Consider the following 11,745-nt stretch of genomic DNA (forward strand, 5'->3'; position numbering starts at 1 on the left):
CTGGAGGCATGTAGATAGGCATAGCGGTCAGTAGGTTTCCGGTATAGGGTGGTGTTTATGTGACCATCGCTTATTAGCACTCTAGTGTCCAGGAAGTGCATCTCTTGTGTGGACTGGTCCAGGCTGAGGTTGATGGTGGGATGGAAATTGTTGAAATCATGGTGGAATTCCTCAAGGGTTTTTTTCCATGGGTCCAGATGATGAAATTATTCAGTTTCTATTAGGCTCACTAATAGGGCAGTTTACTAACCATGCAAACGGTTTCTGTGAAATGCTATGCTGTGATGTGACAGAGTGTGGTGAGTGACTTTGGCTTGAAACTGAACAGTAGGACTAGATGATGATATATTGAGTAATATAAAGATCATGCTTTGTTGTAAGCATCTTACTAAGAAGCAGAAAGACACACACACACACACACACATACATACATTAAGTACAATAGTTTCTAAAGCAAATGTGTTTAAGTCGTGAAGTGTCTTCTGCTCTTTTTTTTTGGTTCACAGACACAATGATAGTAACAGTGGGTATCCTAAGCATCACCTAAATGATAAGCAAAACCTGAGAAGAGGATGTAGCACAACAGTGTGTCCTAATGAGATTAATGAGCTGAGACCAAACATGTTATGTTTTGGGTTTTTTTTTTAAACTCCCCCTCTCTGTCAAAACAAAACAAACCACTCCCACATGTACTCACTTCAGATATTGGTACTGTACATCTCTACAGGACGATCTGTTTATTCAGCTGCTCTTTTAAGAGTAAATAATAATGACAATCTAAGAACTGTGAGATTGTGGGGGGGTTTTTTTGGCCAGTTCTGAATTTCCAGCTGTTTCATAGGATGTTTGTTGTGCAGAAAATTCTCGAGGAGGCAGATGCCAAGATTTTGTTTTGTTTTTAAATGTTACGTAGCTGCATGAGTGTGACATGTGTCTTCTCAGCCTTCAGGCAGGTTCGGTTCTGCCATAGCAGTACTGGACTTCAATGAGGATGGAGTACCAGATGTAGCGGTGGGAGCACCTTCTGTAGGATCACAGCATCTCACTTACACCGTAAGAGCCCTTTATTTAGAACAACATTTGGTTTGTGTATGTTCCAAATAACAGCATTAAAGAGAGACCCTCTCACATTATTCAGGGTGAATAAGGTAGCTGGCAGCTTGCTGGTGGTTCCCAATCTGGATCTTGTTTTGTGAACGCTGAGGCTGCTGCTGGCCACCGATATAACCCAGCTGCTTTCTGTACCCTGGCTGCAGTGCAGGCAGGAGGGGGTGAAGGAGGCATTGTGCACTGTGGGGCCCTCAGGAAACTGCAGGGATGGTTGGGATCTGGCAGAGGGGAGGAGGAGGAGGTGACACCAAACCCCAGCCCACGGAGAGAGCGGAGAGGGGTGTCCAGTGCAGCCTGGCTCCTTCCTTTCCTTGCCAGTGCTCAGTGATGCCATCTTGGGCTGGAGGCGACTCCTGCCATCACCTGCCCTTCCACACAGACAGCAGCAGCAGCCTGGTAGAGTGGCCTCCTGCACGTGCCATTGGCAGCGGGAGCTGAGGGGCACAGACAGGGTGCATGGGCTCAGCCCACTCCGGACAGCCCAAGCTACCTGCTGAAGGTGGGGGAGGGACTGCACTGAAGAAGGCGCAGAGAGTGATTGTGAGGTCATGTGGCTTGTGCCCCCACCCCGAGCCCCACCCTCCCGCATCAACTCTGCTGACAGGGTTCACACCAGAACCTTTAAATTGTGCCCCCTCCCACCACTATCAACAGTTATGTGTCGCCTCTGTTAAAAGGCCTAAGAGTATGGAACTCACTGTCAGAAGAAATAGAACAAGCACTAACCCTAAGCCCACCACTTCGCCAAGGCTTTCCCACAACATTCTCACAACCATTCGTTAACAAAAAAACAACAACGCTAAGCCCAGGGCTGGCCCACAACATTTTGGCACCTGAGGCGGGGAGCACAAATGAGGCCCTCATGTCCCCTGGCTTGGGCCAAAACTCTGAAAGGTCTTAATTCTGCTTTCTTCCTGTTCTACTCCTCTCATGGTACTGCTCTGCTACCTACCCCAATAAAGGAGAACTAACAACTTTTAAAATGCCTTGTTGAAAAATTTTAAGTAACACTTACATTTGCTGTTCAGGCATTAGAAAGTTAACTTTTCTTGTCTGCATAGTAAACACTGGCATTTTTATCTGTTTGAATAATCAAAGTGGTGCTTTCCATGCCTTCTTGGTTGCAAAGATTTGAACTGCTTCCTTTGGAGTTGATCCTGCTGAAATGTATTTTGAAAGGGCTTTCAGTTCATCACCTAAATCACTCTCATCAATGTTGCGCATGTCATCATGTGTCAACACTGTCTCTAGTGCCCTGCATTGCTGGTGTAGGTCTTCTTCAGGTATAGTGAAGAGTTTTGGAATATCATACACTATCCCAAATATACTGCTGTGTTCCTTGAGCTGCATGAAACGTTCTTCAACTGAGTGTATTGCACAATCTAGCACCTGGTTAAAGAATTCAACTTTGAATTGTTGTTTGGGGTCTCTTATGGGATTATCCCGTGCCTCGTAATCAAAATGTCATCTTCTTCGGTGACTCTTGTGTTCTTGAATGGGTGGGAAAATAGCTTCAGTGTGACGTTCCTCTGCCAACTTTTGTGCACTCTTCAAAACGTTTTGAAATCCCTCATCTGACTGGTAAGACTGTAGGTATGACTTTGCTTTGTCCAGTTGTTCCATTGCTCCAGATATGTCAAGGTCAACACCTTGGAGTCTCTTGCTTACAACATTTATTTCAAAGAGTATGTCATGCCACAACACTAAGCCACATAGAAATTTGAAGTTATGTATGTTTCTGGTGATTCCATTTCCCTCTGCCACTGTTCTCCCACGAACAGTGCTGTATAATCTCATTTTGAATTGTTTTTCCAAGGTAGTGGTGTATGTACATTTCTTGGGTGGTGACTCTTCTTAGCTGCTCCTGGAGTACAGTATCAAACTCAGCCATCAGCTCCACAATTTTAAAGAAGTTTCCATTGTTTGGCACATACAGCTGATCTGAAGTGCCATGCAGTGCTAGGTTTTGGGTAGCAAGCATTCTCACAATGGCAATGAGCCTTTTCAGAACATTTTTGCCAGTAAAGAGACTCTGATGCAATCTTCCCTTGATGCTGATAATCTATGGTGGCCTTTAACCTTAGTCTCATCTCAAGCTCTTTCCACCTATGGAATGCTCTCTGGTGATTTGCTGCCTTCTCATGGAATGCCAGATTTCTAGCCAGATTTTTCCAGTCCTTCATTCCGGTAGAACCCAATGTGGCTGGAACATTAGACTGGAAGAGTTTGCAACAACAACAGTATGCAGCATTCAGGGTTTTTGTGTACATAAGCCATGGCCTCTCCACTTTGTCACCATTGGGGATTTCACGCCAATAATGTGTTGGATGGAAACTTCTATTTTCATTGTCTTTGGGGAACATGAAATTTTTCGCTTGCTGTGGCCTATGCAATACAAGGAAGTCCCTCAGGCTACTGCTCAAGTGGGTCCAGTCCTGGATCATCTAGACTTAAGGAACTAAACTCAGCAGCAGCTGTTCCTTGCGCCTCCACCATACTCTTCTCTGATCTACACTTTTCTTCAGGAATGTGCATGGTTATATCCATTTGAGATGGAGATATGGATGCTGCAGTAGCTGCCAGGTCACCTGCACTCTGACTAACTGGAAGATCAGGCATCTCCTCACCACTCACATCCTCACTGGGGCCGGAAGGCTCACCGTGAACATTTATGTCTATGTATCTCAGGAGAGCTCCTTCCTGCTTAGATAGAAAAGCTTCCTTTGCTTGCTTTCTTTTTCTGAATGCTGCCCCAGAGGGGCGTTTTCTTCTTTCACTCATAACTGCTGTTCTGTGCCAGCTATAGTGGCTCTCAACACCCAGTTGAAGGGGACAAATAAGCAGACTGGTAGCAGGACCTGAGTGAGGGAAGATATCAGCGTCTTAAGGGCCTAACTGGCTCCTACTACTTCAGTTGACTGCCTGTTCTCCTCAAGTGGGTTCAGGGAAGCAGCAGGAAACAGGAAGCTCCCTGAGAAGCTGGTGTTAATCAGTCCAGATTCCTGGGGGTGCTAGAGAGGTACATAAGAGGCTCCTTCTCCTCTCTCTCCCTGCAGCTCCTGCTGCTTTCTGTTATTCCCTCTCACCTTTTCTCTTGCCTGCCTGTTATGTCTCTTGTGCCCTCCTTCCTCCAGCACAGCACTCCACCATCTCTGTGCATCTAGAGCAGAGAGAATACGTATGCCCCAGCAGCAAACAAAATTTTCTACACTCTGGGTCCTAGTGGTGCCCTCCCACAGTCTGGCACCTGAGGCGCCACCTCAGTTCGCCTCACGGTAAGGCCAGCCGTGTTGACGTAGCTGAGGTTGACGTACTTAGAGCTAGTTTCCGGGAGGTTCACACTATGATATGTCGATGGGAGACAGAAAAATGTGGGCCATATGAATTCTGCCTTCTGCCCCATGAGTGCAGAATCCCCCCAGGAGAAATATTCATAAGGAGTTCAGCCCCTTTTCCTTATCTGAACTTCCATGCCCTACTTATGTTGGCGTTCCCAGGTGCTATAGCTTAATTAACTGGGTACATCATATTCATGAGCATTTACATCAACTGGTTGCCATAATATTACTGCTGTCAGACCTTGTGAGTTTCAGTTAAACATATTATGCATATTGCTTAAACATACCTTCTTAAAATATCAGTAACTTATGTGGTTTCTCACTTCACACAAGTCAACTGACTTACTTTTATTTACTGCTATGTTTCATCTTGTGACTTAAAGTCACTTGCCTGTCAGTTATTTATGTCAAGCAAAACCATAGGCCTTGATTAGTTATGTCAAGGGTCGGCAACCTTTCAGAAATGGTGGGCTGAGTCTTCATTTATTCACTCTAATTTAAGGTTTTGCGTGCCAGTAATACATTTTAACCTTTTTAGAAGGTCTCTCCCTAGTTTCGTTATATATTATACACTTATACTGTTGTATATAAAGAAAATAAGGTTTTCAAATGTTTAAGATGCTTCATTTAAAATTAAATTAAAATGCAGAGCCCCCCCGGACTGGTGGCCAGGACCCGGGCAGCGTGAGCGTCACTGAAAATCAGCTCACGTACCGCCTTTGGCACGCGTGCCATAACCCCTGAGTTATGCTAAGTTGTTTACATTACAGGCCCTAACACTGTTGATTCTCTACTTGTGTTACGGCCTCAGTCAATACTTATACTTACAGCTGGCTGTATAGGCCATCTTCACCCACCACTCATAGAGCTGACATACTGCATCAGATCTTTTCTATATTCTTCCAGTCGGTGTCATCTTGCAGTGGGATAATGGCTGCTACGTTTACATGTGGCTTGGTTGCCAGTATTGCTTTATCACATTGCCTGACACAAACTACAGCCCAAATTTTCAAACTTGACTGCCTCAACTTAGGCACGTAGATCTATATTTGGGTGCCTAAATAAGTGGTCTGATTTTTCAGAAATGCCCCGAGCAGCCCCCATTTAAGTCAATTGGTGTTCCAGCTGCTCAGCACTTCTGGAAAATCAGGTGGTGCTTATTTACCTGCCTAAATATGGATTTAAGTGCTTACATTAGGCCTCCACATTTGGAAAATTTGATACTACATGTCTCTTGTTGCCTACAGACTGTACCACTGCCTTAAGTTATTGTGAACTACACTGCAAGCTGCGTGAAATGTTTTATTTATATTTAATGATATTACCTATTGTCCTTATCAAGTAACATAACTTATTTGTTGAAACGAGCATGTTGATTCTCCCCCCCTGCCACCGCAAACTCTAGATGGATGGTTTGGTCATCACATTTAATTCTTAGATTTGGGGTGGAAGATACACTATACCTTGTGGGCTCTGATGGTAAGAAAAATGCAGCCTAACTAATGGTCTTCACAGAGTTAGTCGTTTCTCTAACTTGTACTATTAAGTGCATATTTGGCATTGGTGTATACACTCTCAAAGGATTTTTTCCCCCCTCTGTTTAGGGTGCTGTGTATGTATATCTGGGCACTACAGGAAGAGGCCTGTCACCTTGGCCAAACATTACCATAATTTGCCAGGTACATTTACTAGTAAGAAGGTAAACTGCAGAACTGGGGACTGAAGGAGCGGGACAGATCACTGTACCATTTTATTCAGTATTATTCCATCCCTTCAGGCTGTTGTCTGGGGGATGCATATGAGACAAGCAAACTAATTTTTAGTTACACAGGGACCACAAGGTTAGCAGCGGCAGTAGAAAGGAAACATGACAGTTCATATGACAAGGAAATTCAGGTGCAATAACTGCTGTTTAGAGCCTTTTTCATAAGGCTGCTGTTAAGATAAGCTGTCTACATTCTGCAGACCTTCAATTGCCCAGGACCAGAGGTTCAATTTTACTACCACATGCTTCAGGACAGCATCCCTGAAGTCAAATGGCAGGAGGAGGCAGAGTGGGGGGAAACAGTTTGCCCACACTGCTACTCTAAAGCCTTCATTACTGGGGATACTGTAGAGATGTTGGCCCAGATCCTCAAAGATATTTAGACACCTAACTTCTATTGAAATCAGTGGGAGTTAGGTGCTGAAATACCTTTAAGGATCTCGGGCATTGCTAGCCTCTTACTACTCACCATGAGAAAGGATGTCAAAATCAGGCCCTGTAATTGCAAGGGAATATATATTTGTACATTTGTCAGAGGCCACAGATAAAAAGAAATGCCTCATTGTACTTCTGCCTTGTCTCTTTGTCGAATGGTCATGTCTATTTGAGTGCATGTACTGCAGGATAGCAAGGAGGAGGGCTAAGTGGACTCCCTATTCTCCAATTTAAAAAAAAACAAAACCCCCAAACAACTTGGTTACAAGATGGGAGGGTGATTGATCAGGAGTATTCAAAATTAACTCTTTAGAAGAGATATAAAGTAACATAAAGCAAGTAGACAATTACAATGCTGCTTTCCACTTTAAAGTTTTGATTGAGGTATTGTCTCTTGCAGCACACATTCTGTAACCTTGGCTGGTCACTGCTGGCTGCTGATATTGATGGGGATGGAAAGTCTGATCTGGTTGCCGGTTCTCCTTTTGCACCTGGCGGTGGGGAGCAGAGAGGATTTGTACTTGCATTTTATTCTCACTTCAACAGGAGTGACAAAGGTAATATTTACTGAGTAAATTGACATGTCCATATTTTATGTGGCTATATTTGTGGTTTTAATTTGACACTTTTGTTTTAATTTGAATCCTTTGTTATTGAAACCCGAGCGACCTATTATTGTCGCAGAGTCTTGAAAGGTTTATGTGCACTCTGGAAGTAAACAAATAAATACATAAAAATAGGCTTCTAGTATTTACATTGCCTTATCTGGATTTCTACTGTCCCCACTGAAGAAAATTTAAAATTAATTTATTCCTGTATTTCTGAGTATTTGATGATTAACAAAAGTCAGCCTATTGCAATAATATTGTAAGTGCTTTGTATGTTAAGTAAGTAATGTTGCACATACCTCAGCCTAATTGTATGAGTATTAATTCCAAGGTTAGTGCACGTAGTTCCCAAGGCAAACAGAAGTGTACATCATAAGAATGGGGGTAGGGGAAAACAGTCTCCTCAGAATTTAGGCCCTGGATCTTGAGCATGTGTATAACTTTACTCAGATGAGTAGTAGTGCTATTAAAGTCAACAGCAAGAGCTGTTTAGTGCTTGCAGAAAAGTACAGAACTTGGCTGTGAAACAGAAATGAATGGTTAACAGCGTGGAGGGAATGCTTATCAATGAGTGCTGCTAGGTAGTAATGACAGGTTTCAGAGTAACAGCCGTGTTAGTCTGTATTCGTAAAAAGAAAAGGAGTACTTGTGGCACCTTAGAGACTAACCAGTTTATTTGAGCATGAGCTTTCGTGAGCTACAGCTCACTTCATCGGATGCATAGCATATCGTGGAAACTGCAGAAGACATTATATACACACAGAGACCATGAAACAAAACTTCCTCCCACCCCACTCTCCTGCTGGTAACAGCTTATCTAAAGTGATCATCAAGTGGAGCCATTTCCAGCACAAATCCAGGTTTTCTCACCCTTTCCCTGTGCACATTGTAAGATGAGCTGTTGCCAGCAGGAGAATGAGTTTGTGTGTGTGGTTTTTGGAAAGGGGGGGGTGAGAAAACCTGGATTAGTGCTGGAGGTGACCCACCTTGATTATCATGCGCATTATAAAGAGGGGTTTCAAAGGGGGATGGGCTGTTGCCAGCAGGAGAGTGAGTTTGTATGTGTGTGTGTGTGGGGGGGGGGAAGGGTGAGAAAACCTGGATTTGTGCTGGAAATGGCTCCACTTGAGGATCACTTTAGATAAGCTGTTGCCAGCGGGGGAGTGGGATGGGAGGAAGTTTTGTTTCATGGTCTCTGTGTGTACATAATGTCTTCTGCAGTTTCCACGATATGCTATGCATCCGATGAAGTGAGCTGTAGCTCACGAAAGCTCATGCTCAAATAAACTGGTTAGTCTCTAAGGTGCCACAAGTACTCCTTTTCTTTTTAGGTAGTAATGGTAGCCCCTTGCATCAGGAGGGGTCTACCCTGGATTTTTCTCTCAAATTGGCAAGGGCCTGAGAGTATCACAAGATTATTCATTCGTGCCATGCTAAGAGCTCCTTCATGTGGCAAAAGGGGAATGCTGCAAGTGAGCACTGTAACTACAGGGTAAGGGTCAAACTGGATTATTGTGGGATGGGAAGAGGTGAGCTAGAAAAAGAGGTTGAAGCCTAGAGCTGGAGAAGGTCAGCATGAATATGTAGGGATGCAAAACTTCACCAGCTGAGGTTTGGTTTTTGCATAATCAAATTTAGATCAGAGTCCTATTGTTTTCAAAACCAGGGTTTGTAGATGGGGAAGGCTTTCAGCTAAATTTGTACTAATTTTGACGCAAATCTATTTCAAATAAGGATGGAAGCAACTGGGCGATGCTTTTGAATTCACAAAGCTTTGTCAGCTGAAGTCTGCGTAAAACCAAAACCCAGGAGTGACTTGAATTAAGATCTCATTTATTTGAACTTTGGATTCAGATAAATGGTTTCAGTTTTATCTCTGTTCTAGAGAAGACATTTCAGTTCCATTCAAACTGGTTTGGTATCTCCTGTATTCCTGCCTTTAGAAGTTGAAAGCATCCAATAGGTTGTGTTTGGGTGACTTAGAGCCAAGATTTCACCACCAAACACAGCTGCTTTGCCATCACAGTGTATTATGAAATTAGTGATAACTGGTACCATACCATGGGAAGAGTAACCCAATCAAAACAGAAGTGTCTATTGCTAGATTGAAACGTGGTATATTTCAGAAACTGATAATCAATGTTTTAGCTTTGGTGAACATCCCGACTTAATCTTTGTTTTGTTTGATCCTATCTGTCAGGGCTGCTGTCAGTAGAGGATGCCAACTGGATGGTGAAGGGGGAAAAGAACTATGCCTGGTTTGGATATTCACTTGTTAGTTACCAGTTGAAGAACAAAACCTTACTGCTGATTGGCAGCCCTACCTGGAAGAGCTGTACTGGGTGTGTTTCTCTTTTATTTGGGAGTTGTACATGATCGTAACACAGTTCCTTTCACAACCTGTGTTTTTTTCCCCTATAGTCTTTAAGATCTACAGTAGAGTAATATTGTTTCAGTACATTTACCTGTGGAACTCCACTCTTTGGGGACAATAATATGTCATATTTAGAGGAAACTTCAGATTAGTAAATTCAAATTTTTACCTACCTTCTCCTTCTTAACGCTTTTTTCAAAGAAGATGGTCTTCTTCAAAAACAAATTCTTCAGGGTCTTTTTATAATTTTTAAAAATGCCAGCAGAGAGGCAGTTCTAAACAATCCTACAATGGTAATTAACTATACTGAATGATACCTACAAGCCTCATGAGGGGGCCCCGTTGTGCTAAGTGATGTACAAATATAAAGGTGGACAAGGTCTCTTTTCTGAAAGATCTTACAATAGAACCTCAGAGTTACGAACACCAGAGTTATGAATGGACAGTCAACCACACATCTCATTTGGAACTGGAAGTACACAATCAGGCAGCAGCAGAGACCCCCCCACCCCAAAATGGGGGACAGCAAATACAGTACAGTGCTATGTTAAACATAAACTACTAATAAAATAAAGGGAAAGCAGCATTTTTCTTCTGCATAGTAAAGTTTCAAAGCTGCATTAAGTCAATGTTCAGTTGTAAACTTTTGAAAGAAAAACCATAACGTTTTGTTCAGAGTTGAGAACAACCTCCATTCCTGAGGTGTTCATAACGCCAAGGTTCTACTGTAATTCTAATTAGAAACAAGAATGAGAATAATTACCAGATCAGCATTTTGCACACAATGAAAGAAAACAATATTCTGCATACAAGCAATGCTGTATGTATGTACAAAATACATTTCAAGATATTACTTTGACTGAAAATAACTGTACTGTGTGTTCTAGTCTAGGTTGTTACATCTCATTGGATACCAAACAGAGTGTTGGAAAGGTGTACGGATATAACCCACCAAGCACACAAAGCTGGTTTTCCGTAACTGGAGACATGGTAGGACCTTTTCTTTAGTATGCTGGGAATTTACAGGTATGAACTATGTGAAGCAAAATGGTATTCTGTGCAACTGACATGTTTAACAATCAACAGGAGAGGGGCAAACTGGGTTCGTCGCTGGCCAGAGGCTTCCTGTCTGTGGCTGGAATTCCAAGAGAAGTGTTGGTGGTGGGTGTACCTACCTCTGGTATGTTGTTCTGGAAACTGAAACACTTTAGCTATGTATTATCTATGTCTCAAGTCAATGCTAAACTAAGCTAATTACAGCAAGCTAGAAAATGGACTTAATAGCTACACTGAATTTATGAGTGCTATATATGATGCTCTCCCTATGGATATCCTAAAGTGCACAGTATACTTTGCACAGCCTCATTTGCTAGAGCCTCGGATTTGTTTAGGGCAAGATTTTTGTATGGAACAGTCTTTTGTTAAGTGCATTCTCAACACATTATTTATGTAACTGATTCATTATTAGGCCAGAAATTCCCTGGCACCAATGACAGCGTAATTAAATGGTCAAGACTCACTGTATAACTTAAGAGCACACACTTGACACGTGTTCTTGAAGACTGATTTTTTTTCAATGTAGAACAAACATTGTAATTGGAGTAGAATTAATAAAGTATTTGATAGTTTCTGTAAAGTCAGTATGTTTTCGTTTTGTTCAGATCTTTGATAATGCCAGTATTACCTACTGTTAGTACACTACATGTACTAAGCCTATTCCTGTGAGTGCACACATCTGGGGGTCTAATTCTGTCACCCTGGCTTCTTTCAGACAGCACGTCTAGGATTGCATTTATATCCTCAGTACTGCACCAAGCTGGAACTGTTCTGATGTATGACTTGACAGATGGTGCCAAACCTTCTTTGCTCAGCACTTTCAGTGGGGACAGGAGGTTCTCTCGCTTTGGAGGAGATGTACACTTAAGTGACCTGGACAATGATGGACTAGGTAAAACAAAGGGGATTTAGATGGTGTGGGTGAAGAGTTTTTTACTTTGAGCAAGAGTAGACTTGCCTCCTACATTGTCATATAAACTCAAAACACATCCCGCTTTATAGATGGACGTAAACATCACAAGATGCTTGAAAGCAGAAATCAAACAATTCAGTCATAAG

The 11,745-nt window shown here is 42.6% G+C and overlaps 1 protein-coding gene across 1 annotated transcript in view; it reads left to right on the forward strand.

Annotated features, from left to right (window-relative positions):
- The window catches only part of GPLD1 (glycosylphosphatidylinositol specific phospholipase D1), a 42,703-nt gene that overhangs the window by 24,630 nt on the left and 6,328 nt on the right, over positions 1–11,745 (forward strand). The window contains exons 15-21 of the mRNA XM_007060384.4: positions 943–1,053; positions 6,053–6,127; positions 7,049–7,205; positions 9,457–9,598; positions 10,518–10,620; positions 10,717–10,810; positions 11,402–11,578. Coding sequence (XP_007060446.2) covers positions 943–1,053; positions 6,053–6,127; positions 7,049–7,205; positions 9,457–9,598; positions 10,518–10,620; positions 10,717–10,810; positions 11,402–11,578 — 859 coding nt within the window. The remainder of the gene's footprint in view (positions 1–942; positions 1,054–6,052; positions 6,128–7,048; positions 7,206–9,456; positions 9,599–10,517; positions 10,621–10,716; positions 10,811–11,401; positions 11,579–11,745) is intronic.

This window comes from Chelonia mydas, chromosome 2 (assembly GCF_015237465.2).
Source record: "Chelonia mydas isolate rCheMyd1 chromosome 2, rCheMyd1.pri.v2, whole genome shotgun sequence".
NCBI classification, from domain to species: Eukaryota; Metazoa; Chordata; order Testudines; family Cheloniidae; genus Chelonia; species Chelonia mydas.